Source organism: Chlamydotis macqueenii, chromosome 2 (genome assembly GCF_036417535.1).
Source record: "Chlamydotis macqueenii isolate bChlMac1 chromosome 2, bChlMac1.mat, whole genome shotgun sequence".
NCBI classification, from domain to species: Eukaryota; Metazoa; Chordata; class Aves; order Otidiformes; family Otididae; genus Chlamydotis; species Chlamydotis macqueenii.
This window is the reverse complement of record NC_141557.1, coordinates 100,206,388-100,233,597: the sequence shown is the minus strand read 5'-3', so window position 1 is coordinate 100,233,597 and position 27,210 is coordinate 100,206,388. Positions and strand designations below refer to the sequence as shown.

The 27,210-nt window shown below is 41.8% G+C and overlaps 1 protein-coding gene across 1 annotated transcript in view; it reads right to left on the bottom strand.

Annotated features, from left to right (window-relative positions):
- MBP (myelin basic protein) overlaps positions 1-27,210 on the bottom strand; it is an 89,673-nt gene that overhangs the window by 47,539 nt on the left and 14,924 nt on the right. Inside the window, exon 2 of the mRNA XM_086740536.1 lies at positions 10,306-10,396. Coding sequence (XP_086596662.1) covers positions 10,306-10,396 — 91 coding nt within the window. The remainder of the gene's footprint in view (positions 1-10,305; positions 10,397-27,210) is intronic.

The following is a 27,210-nucleotide window of genomic DNA, read 5'->3' as shown; positions in this document are numbered from 1 at the left end:
TATCAATATTTCCATTTTGCCTCCACTGAGTTCAGTGAAACCAAGTCTTTTTGTGGTAACATCGTGGCTTGCTCAGGTGTCCAAAACCTATCACTTTTGTTTCAAGAGCATATTCAATCACTCTTCCACAAGGAAAGTTTAAAAAGAAAATCCTGTTGCAGATCTTTCAGCACAGAAATGAGAACTCTTGTGAATTTCTTTCATCTGTAGCCAGTTTCTAGGGAAGTCACTTGAGATAAACAGAGATCTAGAAGTAGTTTTGCAACAATGTCCATACACGTTTGTTTAAATAACTGAGTTTAGTCTTTAAAATGCTGATGTCTTCTGCAATCCTCCTTGTCAGCACTACCATAGTTTTCCACAGTTAACATCACGCACAGCAGAAATTTTAAGATGCTACAGTAAGAAGGTTCAAAAGGGGAAGAAAATATTCACAATGAATGACAGCTGCTAAGAATCACTCAGACTAATTTAAAGTTCCTGTTTCGATGGAGCTACTTTGTCTCCAGTAGAAAAATAGTTCCTTCTGATTAAGTGGGAATATTAAAAGGCCTAGAGAAAGCCATGCTTTTACTTGGCAACAGGGAAGGGAAGCGTAGGGAAGGCTCTAGAGGAAGCCTGCCCTGAACAGCACAGAAAATAAAGAGCAGCATTATCATGGCTGTTCCCTGCTCCTCGCAAGGCTTGTAAGCGACCGCAGGCTCGTCGCCACCAGGATGTTTCTGTACAAGTACCAGTGTGTGCACACCAGCAAAGACTAGTCCTTTTCACTTCTATTTGCCTCATCAAAAATAGATACCTCGTATGTGAATTTCTGCTCTGTGGCCTCCTTGTCAGTACTTAAAGGGACACTGTCGCACCCATAAAACTGAACGATCTCACAAGTTCTGCCAAGCTGTCTATTTCAAGGAGTTAGGCCAAACCACAGTCAGCCTTCTTGAACAAGTGCACAACAGAAAGCGATAGCTTCAAGTATGGGTTGGATTTGCTGCCCGACATGGTCCTGGAATCCTGGAGTTTCATAGAGCCCCCGGGGTACAGAGATGGGACTGCCAAGGGCAAGAGAACAGATGCCACGTTCTGCAAATTTTCACTCACTCATTCACTCACTCACAAGCTCCGCATTCCTTCTTGTTTTCACTCACCACCACCATTAGATTCATTTTCAGTCTTGTGGACACAGTTGCAAATGTCACATATTAGGCTGAAACACAATTTAGATTAACTCAGCATAGAAATGAAAATATTTTGCCAGGGTCACCACCAAAACAGCTTGTGTGCTGTGTTTACAATATGCTGCTATTCTCTACTTTCACAATCCCTTCACGGTGCTTGGCTCTCCCTTCCAGAGCTACACCCATCACATAGTCTGATACTTTTGCAGAAGAACTGCTGCTGGACAAGAGGATGCAGCTACAACGTCTCTCTCGCCACCCTTCCGTACTTTTTGGGCAACAACTTGAACATAAGGAAACCCACAGCTCTTTCCATACTCCAGCCCACCCCTTTAATGCTGGAAGGACAGGTTGATGGATTTTTGATTCTTAAGCTCAACTCACTATCGTTATGGTTTTGCCAAAGTCAACAGACATAATTACAATACTGCCAATGAATGAGGCTTAAAGGGGAGCATGTGCGGGAAGTACCACTAAGAAATCCAAGCCAGAATTTCTTAGGCCCATCCGATTCTGACAAGGAATTAAAGTTTCATCCAATCGACAGCACACTGGATGAGAAGCACCAATTTAATACTGACGTATTCTGCTTATGAGAGCAAGCCGTTTACCTTCATATCCCCTTTTCCCCCTGGTTTCTATCTTCTGCATTCAGATAAGAAAACATCTGGGTTAGGATCTTTCTCTCATGACGTGTGCTATGGACAGCCTCATGGAGCCCGGTCACACAATCAGAGGTAATTATGGGGGCTAGAGCATCAGCAAAGTGCTTCTTTTTAACCAGGATAATTGACCACTGAAAGCGTGAGCAAAATCTCTTGTTTTTATACATTTCTTGCAATAGGACATTATTCTGGCTCAAATCAGGTATTATGGATTTGATCCAGGAATCACCCAATGAAATGCCATAATTCTTATTACGCAGGAAGCAAAAGTAAGTGGCTTTCTTATTTTTTCTTTTTTTTTTTTTTTTTGAGACACAGAAAGATTATCAATCTTGGCTTGTGTTTCTGTATTCTCCTAACAGATTGTACAAAACCTCATTCTGGTTCTCTTCTACCCAATGCATTAAAAAGTGAGTCACATTGTAATTAAACTTTAATGACAACATCTGTTTCAGCTAACACAACAGAAGAGCAGTTGGCCCACGGAGGACTACTCTGTTTGATTTCACTCAAACCAGAACTGAGCATTTATTCAGCCTCAACAAAACTGGAAATGAGACAACAGCAACATCTCAGCTACTTTCCCCCCCCAAAAAAAAAGATCTTTCAGAAGCACTTTTAATTAATTTATAGAAAAAAACCCTGCCTTAACCAAACTGGATGGCACATAAGGATCAGCGATGGAGAACACTAAGGACTCTGTTTCTTCTGTGAGAACAGAATAGTCCCTTGGACTGCAGCCTGCTAACAGGACAAAGAGGACAAAATACACTGGGAAAGGAGTAACTTGTTTTCATGGCTAGCTAATTAGCCAGAGGCCTCATGTCACCACCCAACAACATGTGACATTAGACCACCCTTAGCCATCCTCACTTCTACAATCAGCTACAATGTGTGCTCTGGGTAACAATAGGATGGTAAATGCCTATTGTGCTTCCCCCCATCTCACATACAGACTTACTCTTACTGAATAAACAAGTGAGGGGGAAAAAAAAAAACCCAACAGATCCTGTACACTGTATAGCAAACATTAAAATAATGAATAAGGCATTTATTATACTGTCCTTGTGTTGATTAATTACAGCGAGCATAGCCCACCAGCCCTGCATTGCTAAAAATACAGTAGGCATCACTGGCTCAGCTCTATGTCCATGCTAACCAATCTAGTAGCAACTCCAGCCCCTATGAAAGAAGGAAAACCCAAACCTCTGTTAGGCATGTAGCTTGCATGTGGTACAGACAAAAAAAAAAGAAAAATCATACTAGATCAGACTTGTTAAAATGCCCTTAACTTAAAATGCCCTTAATTTATTTTGCAGCAAACATCAGTGCTACACTAAAAGTAATCTTGAAGGTTTAGATGCTACTGTAGAGCAGTACATTAATTATAATGGCATATTAACTAATCAGATGTCTAAGAGCTACTGTTACTGTTTAAAGCATCAGATAGCTGCCAGGGGGGGAAAAAAAAATAGTTTGAATGTTATTGTTAAAAAAAAGAAAATCCCTAAAAATGAGCCATAACCAAATCAACCATAGAATTAACATCAAAATTGCAAATATCTATATTCTAGAAAAAGCTTCAAACACTAAAACAACAAAAAAATCCCACTAGCTGGCCAACTGCTCCTTCTGAAATCCTGTGGGTCTCTTTCCACCACAGCAGTTCTCTAGTCCTCGGCTTCTCTTGCACCTATTTAAACTACACATAGTTTGCAAAAAAGCATTTTATGATAGATAAGATCTCTTTAATTAAAACGTAAATCTATTCTTTCCATCTCAGAAAGTTAATCCATTTTCGCTGTGGCCATTTTGATGAACCAGTGGTCTCCGGATGGAAGCAGGCAGGCCAAGTCTTGCAAGAAACTGGGAAAGGGAAAGAGATGGTGAAGGAAAGTGCAAGTATGTGGGCAGTTGGAAAAACAGAATCATTACCCAGCTTATAATTAAAAACTGCAGGAGACTAAATTCCCTCATTTACCTCTCATGCAAGAGGGAATAACTGCACCATGGTAATAACATCTATTTTAGGACAATTTGCTGCCTCACCAGATCGATTTTTTCATGTAAGCTTGCCATTATTTTGCATTAAAGTCATAGCTTGTGTCCCACAATTGATTGTGTTTACAAAGAGAGAAGCTTCCCAGCAAGAAGGTCACTGAACTACAATAACCCTCAGCTTTTAGCAAGCTCCTAACAGGACCACATCATCTCCTGATAAAAGCATTGTGCAACCAGGAGCTGCTAAATGCCTTCCAGCTCCTCTACTTTTGCATTCTGCCCCCTCCATTTTTTAAACAAGAATCAAAAAGCAAAAATGGATACAAGAGTGAAATCCATACAAATATAACACAACAATCATATATATTCCCACCTTGTAAGTACGTTCTGGACAAACACTTGTTAATTTGTAAGAGATCAATGCTGCCTGTTATTTCAGGAGAATGGGCTTTATGTACCATCACTAAATCCCCAACTGAACAAAAAAGCCCCAAAACCTGGTATCTGATACAGAGCATCCAAAAATTCCTTAGCTGTGGACACAGTGGGACTGCAGCAACTGTGGCTACCCTTCTCCTACCATGTTAAGGGAGGCCAACGGTGAGTATGACTACATCTGTCAAACCGTTACGGATGGAAATCTCATGGAGACAGAAGTTCTTCAACCTGTGTGGGGTTGTGCAACTACCCACAGGACATTCTGCGTAGGACACAGCAGCAGGTGTCAGCAGAAGCAGTGAATCGGGGTCAGTCAGGGTCGCTGTGGAATTGTGCTGAATGTACAGTTTCTAGCTGTATCTCTGAGCTCTGCACACAAAAAGATAACTCAGGATGTACCCAGTAAGCAATTAGAAACGGCAGAATGATGGATGGTGCTGTGTTCAGTGTCACTTTGCTAGATGCAGAACAAGGCTTATCTCTTGTCTAAGTGAAAGGAAAAAAAAAAAGTCTACTGTTCTGATATTTTCTTTTAGAGGAAAACAAAAACAAAAAAAAAAGAGTTAATTTCACCTTTTTTTACAAAAACAAAACACACACAAAACCCCACCAAACCTAAAGAACAACAAAAAACCCAACATCCCATAGTACAACTCCAGCCACACAGCACGGATAACTGGAAAGCACTAAGCTATAAAGAACCGTGGCCACATCCACAGATACAATTTTAGACCTGATCTACTAGACAGAAACAAAACTTTCCTGTTTGAGAAGATCAAGACTTACTGTATCTTGAAAAGTTACTACACTTTGAGTTTTCATTGTCATCAGAAAGGGGAATATGCTGTCAACATATTACAGTTCCCCCACAGATAATTTTTCCTTACTTGTAATTTCATGCTAGTTCAACCCTAAGAAAAAAAAAAAGTATCAGTAAAAATCTGCATTTGTCCTTTTCCAAGTTAATAAAACATGGAATTGCACCAAAGGAAGGTCCAATTCTCCCAGTATTCAGAATGAGAGCCAGTTTGCCCCCTTGCTTTTGCCTCACAGTTGTAGAGTAGCAATGGATCTAATAAACTTCTGAAAGTAACCTCTGGAAGTAAGTCCAGCAGTCACCTCCTGATCCGTTTCTTTAAATGCATAGCACTCTATTCAACAATTTTCTTCTCTTGCTTGGACTGAGATGTCATTCACGACCCTTTTCTGACGACATACTGGTTGCAACAGAGACCATGTTGACTACGTGCAAGTTCAACAGAAGTTTGTGGCAGGCAAGACATTCTAGTTCCACATCACAGATGCATATTCAGTATGTATCAGACAAAAGAACTCTGTTGGGTGTCACAAGAAAATCCTTTCAAAGCATAAACAAAACTAACTCTTGTTAATTCAGAATTTCATAATTACAAGTACCATTTACTGTACAGATGAGATTCCTTTCCTCTCCTGTATCCTTACCCTTCTGCTCCATTTCTCCACTCTGTCCTCTTGTATAAGAGGTTCATTGCCTTTGAGAATTAGCTCTCTGAAACACAAGAGGTACCTGACTTGTTTATTTGTTTATTTCATAAAGCAGCTGGTACAAGGCAGCTTCACTGTTCATAAGGACACTCCAGCTATACTCCAGTGTAAAAACAAGTATTAAAGAGAACTCCAAAAAAGCCTCCAGAATCCAACTCATATGAAGAAGAAAAAAACTAAGATATTCATGTTCACTCACAGGTGGCCTTCCACAGCAGAGAATTGATCCTTGCTTAAAATCATAGAATCATTAAGGTTGAGAGGGACCTTTGAAGGCCATCCAGTCCAAGCCCCCTGCAAGGAGCAGGGACATCTCCAACCAGATCAAGTTGCTCAGAGCCCCGTCCAGCCTGGCCTTTGAAAGTTTCCAGGGATGGGGCATCCACCACCTCTCTGGGCAACCTGTGCCAGTGTTCTACCACCCTCAGTGTAAAAGATTTTTTCCTAATATCTAATCTGAATCTACCTCCCTCTATTTTAAAATCATTACCCTTCATCCTATTGTAACAGGACGTAAGACATACAACAGGATTGCTCGTATCTACAAAGAACGCTGTTGGGTCTAGCAGACTTGAAAGTGATATCCACACTCTGTCCCTTAGGACTGCAACATTTTCAATCAATAACAACGTGTTTGCCTCCAAAACTGTACTGATAGGGAATGCAGAAGCCACGCTTACTCTGGCAGCAAGGATTTCCAAAAGAAATACTGCTGCGTTCAAATGGCACAGCTCCCTTGGATATCTTCTGTTCAACAGCCTCAGGCAATCGCATCTACTCCATGCTGCCCATGCTGAAAGCTCCCTTTCCCTGAAAAAAAAAAAAATCGTATTGTCACCTGGTCCAAGACAAGACTAACCTTGGAGAGGTGGGGGGAGACGAGCAAAGCAAGAGATGCCCGCCTCCTCTGCTGAAGAGCCTTTGGCCCGGCAGCCCAGGCACCCGTGTGCCTGCCAGGGGCTGGCGGCTGCTGCCACCGGGCGGCTCAGCCAAGAGGGACACCCGGTGCTGCCCGGGGGGGGGTCGGGGGGATACCTGACCCCTCCGAGCGCCCGCTTCCCACCCGCCCATCACGCCCGAAAAGGGAGGGGGCAGCCAAGGGGTGCGGCCCCCTTTTCCGAGGCGGTTCCGTGCCTGATTTCTCTGCTGCCTGTGCGAACCTCGCTGTAGGGGGTGGCATTGCTCAGAGAAAGCGGGGGGAAAGGATTTTTGTGAAAAATAAACAAACGAGGCGCAGGAGACGGTGAAAAAGGAATGTTGCACTGCGCCCACTCAAAGAGACCGGGGGCCGTTTAAAATTCTGAAGAGATATTCCAGTCAAAGCTGAAGCTATAAATTAACCAGCTCCTGGTGCCTATTTGATGCTTGTTATCATCAACGTCACCGGGGAGAAAAAGAAGAAAGAAATGAGGGACAGCTTGAAATGGATCAAGCCAGCGGGAGAATAACTGAGCAGCACCTGTAATCCAACCATTTAAATCACAGAACAAAAAATTACTGACCTAGGGAAAACTGTTCCAAGCATATCATTCATCCTTTATGAGATGGATCTGAACATCTTAAGAAATTGCCCAGAACCGCAGGGAGAGGCAGGTATATACAACAGCGTATTCTCAGAGACATAAAACTTCCATCTGCCAAAATCACCCCCCCGACTCTCAGGTCATCTCACATGGAATTGGTTTCCTTTGCATCTTCAGTCCACTTTGATTTCCTCACTTAACTAGGGTGAAAAAGAGGATTACAGCCTCTATTTGCACTGCATTTCCTCTTCTTCTTCTTTTTTTTTTTTTTTTTTTCTTCCATTTTAATCTCCTCTTAACAACAACAAACTAGACTTGCATTTGTAAAGCAGTAAAACGGCTGATAGAAGATGCTATAGTCGGACTGGTGCTGGAGTTGGAAAACAATTTTCCTCCTTGTTGTGTCAAGTTATCAAAGGTCGATCACTGGCTTATCTTAAATATGCAGTTCAGTTCAGAGATGTGGAACATGGAAATATTTAGCAATTTGTTAGTAAATCATTAGCTTTAAAGAACATGCAGTACACTGCATACTGACCTTCTTAAATTAGAAAAAGAATTTGTAGTAAGCACATGGACCCCTGGATGCTGAGTTTAAGCCTACCAACAGTGAACTTTAAGATTTTTAATTCCCATTTTTAAGTTAACAGTCCCCATATGCACCAGAGGCTTGACTAATAACTGGTTTACTTCACTGGTACACTGGGCTAGTGATCAGAAGAGAGAGGAAGTTTAAAAGCCTGAGATTTTGCCCGTAGAAAGAGGCAGACAGAGTTCTCCTTGGTTTGCTGTCTCCGTCCTTTGCACAGAAAGAAAAACAGAGATTTGAATTGAGAAAGGACACAGTTTGACATGCACGTTACACAGTGCCATGGGGCTCTATAACCAGTAATGCTGGATCTACAGCAAATAACCGGTGGAGCAGATGTAGAGGAAATGAGGTAATAGGCTCACCATTGAATTAATAACATTGAAATCTAGTTCTTAAGTCCACTTGTGGATTCTTCAGACACTGGCTTTATATGATCAGTGTTGGAAACATTCATATCAGGAATTCAGGCTCATGTGCCAATCACACTACACTATCTCACAGAGGAAAGCGGATTTTAAACAAAACCAGTTTAAATGGTCACAGACACTGTTTCCACATACAGTAAGGAAGATTTAATTATTCATGCTCCATTCCTTTTGTACCTTGAAAGAAAAAAAAATCCTTACTGTATTCATAAATAGTTGACTCATCCAAAAGTTTTCAAGCTAGTCAGCCTTAATAAAATCCACGTGACATCTGCAGATCTTGAGTTTCCACTCCAAAAGATAATGGAGCTAAATACTACATCTGATAAACTTTCAGCCTTGTCCTAATCTCTCCTGCATTAATGTTAGACCATTGTTTTCTTATTGGAGTTCCACTAGCATAAAATTAACACGTAGTTGGAATAATAAGGTTTCTCTGGCTCTTTTCCAAATCTTAATGCAGAAGAAAAGATTAAATTGAGAGGTGGGCCCATGCAAACCTCATGAAGTTCAATAAGGCCAAGTGCAAGGTCCTGCACATGGGTCAGGGCAATCCCAGGCACAAATACAGGCTGGGCGGAGAATGGATTGAGAGCAGCCCTGAGGAGAAGGACTTGGGAGTGCTGGTCAACGAGAAGCTCAACATGAGCCGGCAATGCGCCCTTGCGGCCCAGAAAAACAACCACATCCTGGGCTACATCAAAAGAAGCAGGGCCAGCAGGTCGAGGGAGGTGATCTGCCCCTCTACTCTGCCCTGGTGAGACCCCACCTGGAGTACTGTGTCCAGCTCTGGAGCCCTCGACATAAGAAGGACATGGACCTGTTGGAATGAGTCCAGAGGAGGGCCATGAGGATGATCAGAGGGCTGGAGCACCCCTCCTGTGAGGACAGGCTGAGAGACTTGGGGCTGTTCAGCCTGGAGAAGAGAAAGTTCTGGGGAGACCTTATAGTGGCCTTCCAGTACATAACAAGGGGCTTATAGGAAAGATGGGGAGAAAATTTTTAGCAGGGCCTGTTGCGATAGGACGAGGGGTAATGGTCTTAAAATAGAAAAAGATAGATTTAGACTGGATATAAGGAAGAAAGCTTTTACAATGAGGGTGGTAGAACACTGGAACAGGTTGCCCAGAGAGGTGGTGGATGCTCCCTCCCTGGAAACATCCAAGGCCAGGCTGGACGGGGCTCTGAGCAACCTGATCTGGTTGGAGACGTCCCTGCTTCTTGCAGGGGGATTGGACTAGATGGCCTTTAAAGGTCCCTTCCAACCCAAACTGTTCTATAATTCTATGATTCTATAAATTACAGCTTTCAGATAAAAAAATAAAATTACCAGCAAAACTTATGATGGGGGAAGAGGGGAGGGAGGGGAATTCACAGAATACTATCAGGAGGAGCTCGTCTAAAATCTAGGCCTCCAACTGCCCTCAAAGGTCATCTAGTCTATCCTTCTGCCACAAGATGAACTACATTACATCAGTTTAGACAGTTACTTGCCTAACTTTTTTTTAAGGCTCGCAATGATGAATCTCCACAGAGATTCCAGATGATGCATCCCAATGTTGTAGTATTCATTTTAGGATTCCCCTTCCCAACATTTAATCAAATCTTTCTTTCTGCAATTTAAATAATTCACTGCTTATCCTATCCATCATGGACAGAGAAAAGTTTATTTCCCCTCTTACTGCATACATCTTTCAGTTTTGTTGAAGACTCAGATTCAATCTTTCTTCTCTGTTGTAACCAACTCCAAATCTTTCTTCAGAGATTATTTATTTTAGACCTTTGATTCCTCTTTGTTTTTTTCTTGGTCCTTTTCTCCACCTTTTCAGGTCTCCGTGGAACTGTATGGCCTACACTCAGATGCCAAACACCAAAATTAAGTAGATCACAGGGACTTTGTAGGAATTGTCTTTTCTGAACCAACTGATCAAATAACATTTTCCAGTTGTCCAAGTAACTCACCAAACACTTCATTATCCTCTGAAGACTGCTGTGTTAGTCTGGCTGCTTTTGGACTCTCTTTAGCTGCTTCCTCCACCTTGATTTCAGCATTCTGTAAAACAAACACTTCTTCAGATTAGGTCTTTTATAGTTATCAACCAGAAACATTCCTCAAACTTCTTTACTACGCACATATTACATTCTTAATGAATACAGAAAATACATAAGCATTAACATAGAGGGGTTTGGTATCTTTACTATAATTACATGGTTTTGCAAAATATTGAGGGAAAGTACTCTCAGAAAACACAGCTCTTTTTTTTTTTTTTTTTTTGAGCCTGTTTTAATCAGACTAAGGGACATAAAATGGAGGACTAGAGAAGACATCTAAACAAGAGAGAGATCTTAAAAACCATAACAGACTTTTAAGTTTCCACCTTTCCTCCTCATATTTCATTTTCCTTCTACTGACATCTTCCATCGTTGGCTTAGTGAACCAATAGATCAGAAGACAGTACACAAATATTTCTCTTTACAGAGCAAAGGTAAGTGAGCTAGAGAGAGCTACTGTTGCTTAGGAGCAGCCATCTTCAAGTCTTTAGCCAACTCATGTATTTACTGTTTAAAGCACAAGTACTTATCTATTTCTGAAACAAATCTGCCCATTAGCTACCTGGCGTTAGACTGGGCCCAGAGATAATTCAACAGCTTCAGCACTTAAATTGCCAGAATTCAAAACATTTTATTTCCTAGCTAGAAAAGACTGAAGAAAACTTAACCTGTAAAACACTGAGTTTTAAATATTTATATTGCTACCAAAGGAAAAATAACTAATGTTTTCAAAATGTTCTACTTTGGTACTCAAGAGAAATGTATATGCACGCTTGCAGCAATGCAGACAGTAAATTGCACATGCAGTCAACTGCTGAGTGATGGATATGAAGTGACTGATGCAATATTAAATATTACTGGAAAGAGCTGACTAAGAGTTCAGGAAGGAAAAAAAAAAAGCCAAGTGTAGTATGCCTATACTTTTTAAAGGACAGATATTGCTCTATTCAAATGCATGCTCACTGAAGACTTTGTGTGATGTTTTGGAGAAATTACTTTTGTACAATTTATAAATTCTGACTTAAGTTTTGAAAATGCTGCTAATCTGTCCATGAAGATTACCAGTTCTGCCCTCAAAAATGTAGCACACTTCCAAACTGTAAGTGGTCTCTTATTTCCCCTTATTAGTAACCACGTAGAAGACAGAAGATGACAGGTAGATTAAGTCTGTAAACCTCCCTATAGAACACAGGAGGCAAACTCAGGAGACTTTGAAGTAAGACAGCAGGCTTTGTCAAGAAAAAAATGAAAGACAGACCTAGGAAGCCTATTGGTGTCACACAGCAGCCAACAAGAATTACAGAAAATAGAAGGAACAGGAAAGAAACGAGAAACTGTGCTTCAGAGGAAGGACCACCTGCAGATGAGAAAGGAATCTGCACTCCCTCAAGGCACCAACCTGAGGAACCTGTGCAGAAAATCCATCAGCTATGTCTCTCTCAAAGCTGAGGAGACAGCCAGTTTTAGCAGATGCTCACCTCATTTTAGGTTAATTAGTGTCCCTCAGGAAGATGGAGGAACCCAGTCAAAAAACAGCAGTGGCTATACTGGGAGATAATTTGCTCTGGGTAAACAACTTCATGATCAGGATAAATACTTAAGCCCTGTCCCCACTGATATAATTTTTAAGTTGTGGAGCCACCCAGTTTGCAATGCGTTAGTGGCTGTCTGCACACACAAGGGACACGTGCCAAGATGCACAGCATCTGTACTGGTTTACAGAACCACCTGCAAGTAGAGGCGACTGATTCTGTAAGCTGCATCTTGAAGCTGGGTTCTTCATTCCATTTTAGTTGCTCTATAGCGAGCAGCAACTCAACTACATCTTCTTTGTAGAAAGAGATGGAGAACAGCCTTCATCTTTGAAAAAAAGCAGAGGAGGACATCTGCTACAGCAGAGTGAGCCAATCCCAAAGCAAAAAGCCACTAAAAATTGTACCACCATGGGTGAGACAAAATTAATACAACTGGATGATCAAACCAAGCTCAGGGCTGTCCCAGATGAAGGGGACAGCTGAACTCCTATCAGAGCTATTGCTCTAGGTTTTGTAAAGATAGTGCTTGTTAGCTCCATTTTCAAATGTATTCCATCATATTTAGTGTGTGGTAAAGCTGGTGGTGCAGGAGGAGAGGGACTGCTGTTCTTCATGCTCTTGTTCCTCTTGGGAAACAGCTGGAAATCTGTACCTGCTGCAAGGCATCAAGAGCAGCAGCAACAGAACACGATCCAACAGATACTCAGTGGTGTCTATGAAAGGAGTTGTCACTCCAAGTTCTTACTAGGGTGATGTTCACATCCCCTACTTTAAAAACGTCGTTTTGGCAGTCTCAGGGAATTAGAAAGACTGAGCCCTGAAATATTTCAGTTCAAGTTAAGTCACTGGGGAGAACTACACAGCAGCTGTGCTGGATAAGCCACAGTGTTGGTGTTGACAGATGTCGGCTCCAAGATGCTGACAGGAAAGTTGTGTGATCTATCAATTTAAAACATGACAGTGCATGGTTGGACATAAATCCACTTGGCACGGCTTCTTAAACAAAATGTAAACTTTAAAAATATTTCTTTTGCTTTATTATTTGCACTAAAAATTTTACACAACACATTATTACTGGCATATCTAATATTCATATTACAAAAAAAAAAAAACAAGAAAAATCACTGCAAAAGAATGATCAATGATCCAGATGCTCTAAAAGAAGTTATATTATCAAACAGCATTTTAAAAGACAAGATTCAAACAGTTGCTTAATTCTATTTTTCAGTGTCCTAAAAATTCTTAAGTGTTTCTATCCTTCCAATCAATGAACAGAAAAAGTGAAAACACATTCCCTTACACTACCTAAGCTGTGCCAGGAGGGACTCTTTACCTACAGTTACTAAATGCTTGTGGCTGGTTATAAAATAAAGGTCCTTTGTACATAACATAGTAAATGTAATTCTAACTAGCTCTTACTTTCAGGTTGAGCACTCAATGCAATTTCAGAAGTTTTATTTTACAGTATCAGTTCCCAAGAACCACAGATTACATCTGATTTTAGCATGAAATACATATTATATAGGCCTAAAATCACAAAAACTCACTCTCTCTTGCCAAAAATCACCTCCTCAAACACCACAAAAATTAGCATTAACCAGAATTCAAGTCAAGGTTCCCAAGATGAGATGGGCATTCTCAATGTGCTTTGACCCTTCTCTGAACTAAGGCCTTCAACCTGTATTTCAGAAAAAGGGATGAGGATGTGCCCTGTTCTGCAGGTGTTCTGACATCGGGAGAGAAACCACAGAGCACCACGATCACTACCAAAGCACACTGGAGCTGCATTTCTTACATGAATTGGGCCATTCATGTTCCAGAATACCATAAAACAAGCATGGTAGGAAGCCAGCACCTACTGCATCGTATCAGCTGGTCACAGACTAGAAATACTTTTATAATTTCATGAAGTAGTTACGAAATAAGATGTGCATATATACTGCAATTGTAGATACGTGACTATGTACATATACAGCTGGTCTTGACTCAGCACTGAAATATTAGAAATTGCATTATATTTTGCCACAGTTTTACAAGACACTTCTGGCCCAGCGCCCCCTTGTAGCTGCTCACCAATGCCTTGTGACTCAGTTTGCCTCTTTTCCCATCATGCACCAAGTGAACATCACAGTCAGACCCATATTACAGAACATTTTAAATATTTGATAGGTAAATATACAAATAACAGGTAGCTACCAAAATTTTTGCCACAAATGAATAGCAATATCAAAAATCATGTTTTGGCTATGTATACACCCATTAGTGCAAGAACCAAGGCTATTTTTATTTTGCTGCTATCGGTGCCTATTTAGATGATCTTTACTGAAATGGGAAATATTACGAAATGCTGAGTTACAAGGAACTGTGCTCTGCAGGCACTACAGCACCAAGCCAGGTTAAAAAGTGCAGTGAAGCACATTACATTTACTGAAGCAGCTGTGTCCTCCAGAAAACATAAGACTTGGAAATGGAAAGCTGTACTCCGGAGTATTCAAGCCAGCTTCTTAACTACCTTGCCAGTTTTGCACACGGGTTAGGAAGGGTTTGTTTCTTGTCCTTTAACCATAAAGCTATTTGCTACTCAGTGACTTAATTTGCTGCAATCGGCAGGACAGGACATAAGTCATTCCTAACAGGGATCATTTTCTTCATCACTTTTGCCTTGTGTTCTGCATCCCCAGAGTAAGTACTAACGATATTGCTATCAGGAAAGTTGGAGAAGTTCCTTGGTATTTTCTGCTCTGAGACCTCCAGTCTGAAAGCTTTTATCTCCTGCCCATTGTGAGGAATTTTACAGGCATAGCTTAAGACAACCAAACAGATGCTGTGGACAACCCTTATTAGCAGCAAGAATTCACAGAATGGAAGTTGGCCCTCTTCAGGTGGGCAGAGATCTCCTGAACCTGCATTAATGAGCGTGTTCGAACATCTTCTGAACTCACCCATTAATTCTTCTTAATTATGGAGATTTTCCAACCCCCTTTCCATTAATACAGAAACTCACACACATACTAGCAAGCACCAGGCTTTCTGCAGAGTACGCGAATGGTGAATTTCAACAATGCCATACTGGCTAATTCCTACTCCTCTGAGCAAGACTACTGCCATCATTCGGAACCAGGTTACGCCAGACCCGAGCTGGGCTCATGTTATGTCTACAGCTTCAAGCCTGTGAAAACGTTCCAGGAACTACATTACTTCCCTCTTCAGTCCCCACCAGGCATGAAAAGGATTGAAATTTTCCCATAACTTTTCAGATATATAAAATAACTCTCTTAAATAGCAAGCTAATAATAACCATTATCTCTGGTTTTCTGGTATACCTCATAGTCTCACTTTAATTTTAATTTTCACTTCTACAGATTCTTTACATTCAGTTTCTAAAATGCAATAGTTAAAATATATAGAAGTTACAGAGCAGAGAATAGAGTAATTACTCTCATGTTCCTGTGCATATGTCAAAATCTTATTTGAGATATAAGGTAAAAGAATGAAAAAAATGACAGAGCGATGGAAAGAGAGAGGGCTAGAGTTTTCCAAGGACAGTTTTCTGTTCCTCTCAGTTTCAACAGTACAGTGCTACTGCTGCTAATATCACCAACAGAGAATTTCAAAAGAAGTTTCAACAAAGGCATCCCATCACTAAGCCCAGGGGAAGAAAAAGGCCCTTTGAAAAAGGTTTGAGATGCCTCAAAGACGTTATCCAGGTCTTTGAAGAAATGCATTCAGTCTATTTTAAAACCTTAAGACACTGAGGGGTTGCAGTAGAAAACACTGAATTCCAACTCAAAAATTTGCTACATTCCCCATTACCAGTTCCAGACTATTTTGCTATGTGCTTCCCTCTATTTATGAAAGGCATTTAAAAACTACTTCAGTTTGTGGAAAAGTTCTTACAAATTGGGTTAATACACTGGATATCTCACCTGTATTGCAATTCTGTTTCATTTTGAGAACAGGTTCCTGACCACATCGGGCTTCTCGTATTTTATAACTGAACTAAAATCTCTTCAGCTCAGAAAAAGACAATTAATGGATCCACAGTATGCTTCTAGTCAGCTTCTACCAGTCCGTAAAGTATTCCCTCAATGCTAAGGAGGCAGGTTCAAGCATGCGATAGGGAGAAAACAAGTGATTACTTTACTGTGTCCATACCCCTGACAGGCTAATTGCACTTGGGAAAACAAGGTGCTAAAATGAGAGAGTTCACTTGAGAAACAAAACAAAATAAAAAAACAGGACAGACAACTCTGTGCAAGAATCAAGTCCTTCCTATGAATACCCCTGAATAGAAAAAAAAAAAAAAACCAACAAACCCAAATTCATGTACCCTATTGCACAGGGGCAGAGGGAGAGGAAAAGCTGTGTGAGTGACTTGTTACTCTGTAGGTACCCTAAGCCACTGCCAGAATTGGGACTTCTCATAAAACAGCAAAGAATTTGCAAAACATATTAAGACAAGGAAAGAAAAAAAATCAACCAAAAAGAAAGAAAAAAAAAAACAAAAGCCAAAAAAACCCCAAACCCCACTCTGGGTCAATATTTTCAATTTGAAGCAAGAATCCTGTCACACACCTTCACTCTGCGCATGTTAATCCTGAAACCCTCCACAGGAAACCTGAGCATGAATCACATAAAATTCAGACAAGTACAGACAGAGCTACGACTTGCTATTTCCTCTGCCAATCCTACCCCGGCCCTACGGAGCAGGGTGACCGCCGCCACACCAGCTGTACAAGCAGCACGGTGGCATGGAGAGTACAAAACCCTGAAGATCAATATAAGGATCAAAAGGGAACACACTGACTTTTGAGAGCCTCCAGAACGCTTGACCTGAAATTAATGTTATTAAAGCACATGTGCTGTCTGCTTCGAACCCAGGTGTTTTTTCTATAACACCACTGCAAACAGCATCTGGCAGGCACATTGATGGATGCAGCCCTTGACCTAATGAATCAAAGAGGAACCGTAACAACACTTGATGAACAAAAGCAAAAATAGGCACTTTGGACATCAAGCACAATTGCAAATCTCTTTTACAAAAGGTGTTTAAAAGCAGATTTCCAGAATAGTCTGTACAGAGTGACAGCTATCAATACACAGTTCACTCATCACCTTCATCCTAGCTAGACTGAGTGTTTGCTGATTTACTTTCACTTATTTTAAATACACAAAACACTCATTTTAGCCACATGCTGAACAAGTACAAATACTTCACTCTCTATTTTCTCAAGCAAAGGATGTGGTTCAAGTTACAAACACAACGTGGATGCTGCAGCCTCAACTCTCAGTGTATCTGCTTAAGGGCTTCATACGTACATTGAACAAAGGCAGTGCCTAACCCCAGCAGAGTAGTAATTTTCAAATGCCACTAGCTGAGGTCTTTCTGAAGGGTAATAATGATAATAAAAAAAAAAAAGTACAAAAGCAATCCTGTTTCCTTCTGCTAAAGAAACAGAAACTACATTTCTATTCTAGCACATCGAAAAATCCTAAAAAAATTCATATAGATATCTGACACACCAGCAAAAGACAAAAAAGGTCATCTAAGTCTGAATGGAGTCTGAATACTCCATCTCTGCTAAAAGCACAACAGAGATGCAAAAACTAGCAACTAGTTACAGTATGATGAGCCGTAGTTAAGAAGACAAAAAACCCCACAAAACTATGACCATTAAAAAAACCCACAAAAATAACAATCCACTAGTCAAGGAGAGAGAGGATAAGAAATATTTTGCGCTTTTTCAGGCAAAATTGCCTTTCAACCTCATATGTTGAACTTCTCATATTGCAGGTTTGAGTTTGGCAGTTTTTAATGTTTTTTAAAATGTTTGCCACTGAGATTCTCACTCTTGAATCCTCCTTAGGGGTCTATACAGGGCTGTCTGTGGCTCTAAACATGTCGATTTGCCCATTTCAACCACAGGAAGAGAGAAGAGAGGTAAAATAGGTGGTAGCTCCCTACGAGGAGCACAATGCAACGGTTCAGCACGGCACTCAGCAGCACCACAAACCTGCCTCAAAGCAACGCCGCAAGGGTTTCTGCAGGGTGCTGGGCTCCACTTTTACAAAGCAGCGCTGAACAGCAAAGGAAGTAAAGACATTGAGAGATCTGTTCAAACACCTCCCTGTGGGCAACCTAGAAATGGCTGGTCACAAAGAGGCATGTTTGGGAGACCTCATCATTCCGAACCACAATTCAATTAAGAAGCTACCTGATGTCATGATACTCAGAGGAGAGAGCACAGCCCTTTCCCAGACTCCCACCAACCACTAGCTCTACGATGCTGCATTTTCCTGCTGCTTAGGGAGGTTTTAAAAAAAAAAATTAAAAAATCATGCCTGAAGCAACATCCTAATCAGTTTCATCACACAAAAGGATACAGGAACAAGACGATCCTCAGAGTGTCTTAAATGAGTAAAAAAAAAAAAAAAACCCAAATATTCAGTTAAATATTATTTTCTTCCTCTCATTACCCAGAAAGTATTTTGAGTTAAATATGTTATAAAATGAAAGTTATTACAGAGCGTCTCAGAAATATTCACTGCAAAAGTGTCAGGCCTAAGAATGACACAACAATGTTATTAGAAATAAACCAGTCTGCTGCCTAATCAGCAACATCTTTTCTGGGCTCTCAGCTTTGAAAATCTTTTGGCTTTTGCAGTACTTAGTTCACACTAGACAGGTATTTTGACAAAAACCCAGCACAGCTGACATCCTGACTCTGCAGCCGACATTACATTTTTTTTAAGAGAAAACAGGTAAGGTTTCCCTTGTCAATATAAATGGTTGACTCCCTGGGCCGGCAGAAGCGAAGCGGAACACACGTGACAACGTGGGCTACAAAGAGCTGGGGCACAACTGTGCTGACTGAACACACCGAAGAGGAACTCAGCACCCGACGCAACAATTCAGCTCTGCCCACTTCCCCAGCAGCAAACCAGACTGCAGCGAGGCCAGAATTTAGCTTCTGGTATTTTATTCTTAATTCCATGACGTGCAAGAACCAGTCCTTCAGTGTGTGGAATAAATATGCCAACATCTACATCTGGGTCATGTCTATATGCAGTTGAAGACTGGATTAACTGAATAACAAAAATATCTTTTTAGTGCTTGCTCTGTGTTCAGAGGGTACCACAAAAAAAAAAAAAAAAAAAAAAAAGGCTAAAAAGGGTAGATAAATTAAAGGACTTATTTGCTGTTCTACTCACTGTGATACAGTAGACTAATCCAGATCCCCTCTGGGCTTAATGAGCAGGAAACATGCCCTGAAACAATCGCCACTGCACACCAAAAATGGACTTTCAACTTATTGAATTTAATTTATTTTCACTTCTCAGCTCTTAGCTCATGAGAAAAGAAAGCTCACAAGCTGTTATGTAAAAGCACTTTAGATTCAAAATTACATCCCTTCAACACCCTAAAAAACTACTGAGACATTTTCAGCATTTTAAAAGCAGAATTTACACTTATTTGCCAAGAATTAAAAGAAGAATTAAATATAACACCAAGCAGTTGACTTTAGAAGGGAATTTTTCTAATATACTGATTTGGAAGGAATATTATTTTCACTGCTTTAGGTCACTTGGCAGTCTCTAGCTTTGTAAAGTGCATTTCTAGGCCAAAGCTAAGAAAAAATTTACAGGAAAGCTGTTTCTACACTGTGACAAAATTATCAAATGTTTCTTAAATCTTGTACAAAAAAGTGTCTGGGGTTTTTTGAGGGGCAGTGGGTTCTTGAGAAAAAGACATCTTTGTCTTTCAAAAGTGGCCAGATATTTCAACCCAGAAAACCTTGTGTTTCAGCTCATTAGCGTACACTCCCTCCATGGCCTCAGCCTTGTCCCATCCCTTAGGCCTGTGTCATAGAATCATAGAATCATAGAATCACATGGTTGGATGGGACCTATAAGATCATCTAGTCCAACCGTCTTCCCACTACCATTGCTGCCACAGCTACTAAACCATATCCTGTAGCTTCTCATCAAGCCGCCTCTTGAACACTGCCAGGGACGGAGACTCCACCACCTCCCTGGGCAGGCCGTTCCAGTGCCTTACCACTCTTTGAGAGAAAAAGTTTTTCCTCAAGTCCAATCTAAACCTCCTCTGGTACAACTTGTGGCCATTTCCTCGGGTCCTGCTTGTTGCCTGGAAGAAGAGGCCAAACCCCTGTTCATCACAACCTGCCTTCAGGAAGCTATAGAGTGCAATGAGGTCTCCCCTGAGCCTCCTCTTCTTCAGACTAAACAATCCCAACTCTCTCAGCCGCTCCTCATAAGACTTGTGCTCCAGACCCCTCACCAGCTTTGTTGCCCTTCTCTGGACACGTTCCAGGGCTTCAATGTCTTTCTTGTAGTGAGGGGCCCAAAACTGAACACAATACTCGAGGTGCAGCCTCACCAGCGCCGAATACAGGGGGATGATTACCTCCCTGCTCCTGCTGGCCACACTATTTCTAATGCAGGCCAGGATGCCGTTGGCCCTCTTGGCCACCTGGGCACACTGTCGGCTCATGTTCAGCTGAGCATCAACACCCCCAGGTCCCTTTCCTCTTCACAGTCCTCCAGCCACTCAGCTCCGAGCCTATAGCGCTGCATGGGGTTATTGTGGCCAAAGTGCAGGACCCGACACTTGGCCTTGTTGAACCTCATGCCATTCAGCTCAGCCCAGTGATCCAGCCTATCCAGATCCCTCTGAAGGGCCTCCCTACCCTCAGGCAGATCAACACCGCCACCCAACTTGGTGTCATCTGCAAACTTACGGAGGGTACACTCAATCCCCTCGTCTAGGTCATCAATAAAGATATTGAACAAGATGGGCCCAAGTACCGACCCCTGGGGGACACCACTTGTAACAGGCTGCCAGCTGGACTTGACTCCATTAACCACCACCCGCTGGGCACAGCTCCCTAGCCAGTTCTTTATCCAAAGAAGGGTATACCTACCCAGTCCACAGGCAGCCAGTTTCCCTAGGAGAATACTGTGAGAGACCGTGTCAAAGGCCTTGCTGAAGTCCAGGTAGACCACATCAACAGCCTTTCCTTCATCCACCAGTCTGGTCACCCAGTCGTAAAAGGAAATGAGGTTGGTCAAGCACGACCTGCCTTTCGTGAACCCGTGCTGGCTGGGCCTGATCCCCTGGATGCCACTCATATGCCGAGTGATCTCACCCAAGATGATTTGCTCCATAACTTTCCCAGGTACTGAGGTCAGGCTGACAGGCCTGTAGTTCCCTGGATCCTCCTTACGGCCCTTCTTGTAGATGGGAGTCACATCGGCAAGCCTCCAGTCCTCCGGGACCTCCCCAGATAACCAGGACCGCTGGTAGATGGCCGAGAGCGGCTCGGCAATCACCCCCACCAACTCCCTTAGCACCCTAGGATGGAGCCCGTCCGGTCCCATGGACTTGTGGCAGTCCAGATGGAGAAGGAGCTCTCTGTCTCCACCTGTACCACAGGGGGTGTACTCGGCCTGGCATCCCAGACTTCCAGATTAGGGCATAAAGTGCCCTGAGGATAACTGATCTGCCTATTAAAGGCAGAAGTAAAGAAGGCGTTGAGGACCTCAGCCTTCTCCTTATCCTCAGTGATCACATTCCCCGCTGCATCAAGTAAAGGGTGTAAATGCTCCTTATTTCTTCTCTTACCACTGATATATTTGTAAAAGGATTTCTTGTTCTCTTTTACTGCAGTGGCCAATCTGAGTTCATGCTGAGCTTTTGCCTTCCTAACTTCCTCCCTGCATACCTTAGAAACTTCTTTGTAATCTCCCCAAGTAGCCTGTCCCTTCTTCCAGAGGACATAGACTCTCTTTTTCTTCCGGAGCCTCAACAATAGTTCCCGGTTCATCCACACCGGTCTTCTTCCCCTACCGCTCGCCTTACAGCATTCAGGAACAGCCTGTTCTTGTGCCTTTAAGATCTCCATCTTGAGGAGCATCCAGGCTTCCTGGACCCCTTTACCCTTAAGGAGCGACTCCCAAGGGACCCTCGCAACAAGCGTCCTGAACAAGTCAAAGCCCGCCCTCTTGAAGTTCAGGATAGCCGTTCTGCTAGTGATCCTTCTGACATCTCCAAGAATAGAGAATTCTACAATTTCATGGTCGCTCTGCCCAAGACAGTGCCCAACCTTCACGTCTCCCATCAGACCTTCTCTGTTAGTAAAGAGTAGGTCAATCAGGGCACCACCCCTGGTAGGCTCTCGTACCAGCTGCATAAGGAAACTATCTTCCACACCCTCCAGGAACCTTTTGGACTGTTTCCTGTGCGCTGTATGATATTCCCAGCGTATATCAGGGAAGTTGAAATCTCCCACAAGAACGAGTGCTGGCGATTACGCGACTCGCTCAAGCTGCCCATAGAACGCCTCGTCCTTCTCTTCATCCTGATTAGGCGGTCTATAACAGACCCCCACCACGATGTCACTCCTACAGGCCTTTCCTCTGTCCTGTGTCCTCTGTTCCTGTGTCCTGCCTCCTCAACATCTCCTCAAGCTGGGCTGCTCCCAATGCTTGTTGGCCCCCAAGGAGACAAACAAGGGGTGGGAGAAGTGCTAAAAATAATCCTTCTTAATGATGTGCGGGGAGAGAGAGGGAGAGAACCGAACCAGATCAGCTCTCAGATCTGATCTACCACACGGCTCCTCCCTGCCCAGTTTTAATGGGAGAAACAGGGTTTTACTACACAGTGTTTTGTTAAGGGGGAAGCTGCCATGAAGTCGCCGCTGATTACACAGTGCAAGGCCTTCGTACGAATATTCCCTTCTATCAACCCAAGACACAAAATTATGGACTTTGTAACTGAATGACACAAGCTTTTCCTCTTCCCCGATTGATTTAAATAGGCCAATATTAAATGCATGATCTTGAAAGAAACTGAGATTTATTAATCTGTGGCCCCAGAATGAACACAGGTCCTCTGCATACTGTAAATAAACACACAAACACCACTTAAAATAAAGTATTTTCAAATGTCAACATTTATGGGGGTGATATTTACAAAATAATCAGAACATGACTGCCCTTTTCAAAATGTATACAAAGATTTTTTTTCAAACAACAGTTTTGAAATACAGTGTATGATTTTGTAGAAGATAAACCAGTTACCTTACCAGCCACAAAATGCAAAATCTGAAGAGAAGATCAACTGATTTCTGAAATATTCTAGCTGTCAGTCATTTTGCAAGATACTGTCTAAACCGAACCCACAAGACTATCATAAAATATACAATAAGTAACATAAAATTATATACCTAATTAACACTAAAGCTATGTAACATAAGTCAGGAGAATCTCCAAAAACTAGGAGATTCTGCTATACAAGGAAAAATTACACAATGATGTCTCCAACACAAACAGAAACTGCTTTGACTTCAGCATCCAGTATCAGGCATGAAGGAGCAACCCTTACCGAGGTGATCACTTCCCTTTCACAGTGTTCATATGCACTAAACAAGATCGTGGTGCTTTATTATTATTTTCTGAGAAAAGCAATTTGAAAATAATTAGGAAGCCAATTCTTCTTCAGACAGATATATGCTCTCTCAAAGTTTTCAGCAAGTACCCACACAGATCACACTGCGTAAGAACACCAAGGAGATAGAAGTCTGACATTACATTAAAAGTGGTATTTTCTTCTTTGATGGCTTCTTCAGAAGCAACCAGTTTTGTGATGCTGATAATGGTGAGAATTGCAGCTCCAGAGACTGAACACAAGAGGCTCTACTGAACTCAACATTAAAGCCTGCTCAGCTTTTCACAAAGGTGAATGCCTTCAATGTGAATGCCAGTACCTCAAGGGGGCCTACATGAAAGACAGGGAGAAACTCTTCAGTAGGGCCTGTTGTGACAAGACTAGGGGTAATGGTTTCAAAACAGAGGGAGGTAGATTCAGATTAGATATTAGGAAAAAATTTTTTATAATGAGAGTGGTAGAACACTGGAACAGGTTGCCCAGAGAGGTGGTGGATGTCCCATCCCCGGAAACGTTCAAGGCCAGGTTGGATGGGGCTCTGAGCAACCTGATCTAGTCGGGGATGTCCCTGCTCCTTTAAGGGGGGTTGGATTAGATGACCTTTGAAGGTCCCTTCCAACCCTAACCATTCTATAATTCAAAGTAAAATTTATCAGCCACCTCTGTGTAAGTGGCATTATGTTAATAATTCGTGTAAAAACAGAAACATTTTCCCATGATTTTGCTGCTTATTCTGTTATTTTGTTTTCTAAACAAAACAAGAGAACAATGCTTTCCTCCATGCTTTAAGCCAACACAGAGGCATTCTCAGAAAAACTACTGTGCAGAGTTACAATTGCACCAATACGATCAGAAGAAAAACGGACCACTGTAACACGCGTACAAAGCTAGCAAGCTGAAATACTAACCTACATGTTCAATAACTTTCCCACCTCAGAAGGGAATAACAAAGTCTCAGAGGAAAAAAATTTTGGAAAAAGAAAAACACAAACAATTGTCTACCCAAAGATGCCCAGAAAAATGACATTTTAATTGTTTATTTTCAGGCAACTGTTCAGTCTGTGTTTAAAACATCTAAATTGGCATTCAAATTGCACTCAGCACTGTGAGGGGAAAAATAACAACAAAAACCTCAAACCCTGAAGACCTACTGATGTTAATGAATGGCTGAGGCCAATTTCATTAGTTGCCCCACAAGTGGCACATGAAGGTCCTCTAAAGCAAGCAGCAAGCTACAAGGAAATAGAGGATGCATTGATTCTTTCAGCAGCAATTAATATCAGAATGTTTGTGCAGTTATGAGATAAATGCATCTTAGTAAGAGCCTATTTTAAACTTGATCAGAGCACCTGATCTCACTGGAGCTTCCAGACAGTGTAAGAGGTATCACCCAAAGCCTGACCTCAGCGAGTTCTGGCTACCAGGCCACACAATGGTTTGTCATACCGGTTCCACTGCCATCTGCAGATACTGGTGCCCTCCTCTGGAGCACACTTACGTTCCAACACAGCCCAGACAGTAACATGCACACGTGAATACTTATGTATGGAATCTTATTAGTCTTTATCCAAGCTTTGGTAGTGATGCAGCTAGTTTCTAACACATGTTGGTGATTTCATATGCAATGAGTGCAGGTAAAATGTTACCATATTTTCCTATACGTGAAGAATTTAATACATTTCCAACTTTCAGAAACAGTCACCTCGAGTTTACTGCTGTTGCTTATCCCAATGAGCCAGTGGTGAGACAAACCTTGAGAGCCCAAGGAAATGACTCACATCTCACACTTAGTGCTGCTTCAGTCCCAGGTGACATCTGATTCATCAGCAAATACACACTATTACTCACCTGGAAATAGGGGAGGTTTTCCTGTGGAGCTAATTGCTTCCATTTACGTACACCATTAAAAAAAAAAAAAAGACCGCGATCAGAAAGCATTTATAAAAAACATCTTCAAATGTCTACTGTGGTAAGATACACGCTCCATAGTATAGATGTTTCATAAGGCTGTTCTCATACCTTCTGAAAAGCATGAACAGATAATCTAATCACTGAATAAGAAAGATGGCACCTGGACTATACACAATCCTGTTCCTCGGGAGCACTTTTTGGTTTGTTGTTTTTTTTTAAATGAAACAGTTGACAGGGACAGCATTGTTTTAAACAGCTGTAGCTACCAGTTACCAAATACATAAAGTCAAACAAATAAACTAAACCTGAGAAAGACCAACCAATAGAAATTCCCAGCTGACTGTAAAAATAAATGTCCATCTCTACTACCAATGTAAACAAGTATCAGATGTGACAACAACTAAAGACTCATGTGCATGTACAGACAGGAGAAATGATAATACCAGAAACACAACCACACCTGTCAGCAGCCACCATATCACTCAGTGAGCCAAAAAGCAAACAGAAACTGACATTTTAAAAGATGACTCGGTTTACCAGAGTTTGGTTCATTAACGTGGTTCTTGTAAAAACCCTTCACACCTTCAGGAGAAGAAAAGTATCATGGTGGGGATAGGCAGGAACAAAGACATATCTGTATTATGTTGAAATTCAAGGGTTGTATGTTAAAAAAAAAGTTATTTAAGTAAGTGCACCATTTATAGTCATCATCTGTGCAAGCCCCTCAATGGAGCGCTACCAGCAAGCCCTTCTACTCACTGTCTGGGTCTGTCTGAAACTCTAGGCAGGAGCACTTGTTCTTCTCTTCTTCACCTTCCACCTTTTCCTTCAGTGCCTAATCTTCAGATCTTTCCTCTTTTTTAGGTATTTAACTAAAAAAAAAAAAAAAACCCAAAACCTTAGCTTAGCCATCCAGCATTGCCTTTCTTCTGTGACCACTCAACACCAGCCCTGTACTGTTAAGAGTTACTATATACAGGCTGGTATCAATCTGTCAAGTCTTTGTAAAGCTGCGACCAGTGTCCATCTTTCTAGCAAGGTTTCAGGCAAGCAAAGATCATCATTCAACATTCATCATGCCTCTTCACTCTTTTATGCTGATTTGTTTTGAAAGAAAAAGGCCTCATCTCCTGTATTTTTTTGTCAATTATCCCGAAGTGCAGTACTTGATTGAAGTATAAAAGACTGTCAAAGGTAAGGCACATTCTGTGCTCAGCAGAAACCTCTGCATCGACAGTGAAGGAGCAATAATGGATTGGTGAAGTGAGAGCCATACTTAATACGTAGTATTTCAAATGCTTAGCTGTTTTTATCTTTTTATTAAAGGCAGATGACATAACAATTTTAACAGTAATTGTTTTCCATGGATAGAAGGTGCATGGAAACAGCCTGCTTGGATTTACCACGGGCAAATGGTGTCTGACCAACCTGTTAGCCTCCTGTGATGAAAAGACTGGTTCTGTGGAGGAGGGGAAAAGCATGACGTCACATCTCCTGACTTCAGCGTGACCTGTGACATAGCCTCCCACGGTCTGCCAGTCCACCCTTATAGTTAAACCGAGAAGATAAGGTTTGGGTAGATGGAATACAAGGGGTTGGACCATCGGGCTCAGAGGATTGTGATCAATGGCACAAAGTCCAACTGGCAGTCGGTCAGCAGCTGCATCCCTCAGGGATCAACACTGAGGCCAATATCATTTAATATCTTTAATGAAGACCCAGGCAATAACAACCTAGGGGACTGGTCAGTACATGGAAAGGCAGAGCTATTATTCAGGGGGACCTTGACAGGCTACAGAAATAAACTGACAAGAACCTCATCAAGTTCAACAAAGGCAAATGCAAAGCCCTGCATCTGAAATGGGGTAACCCAATTTACCAGGATCAGCTGGGGGCCAA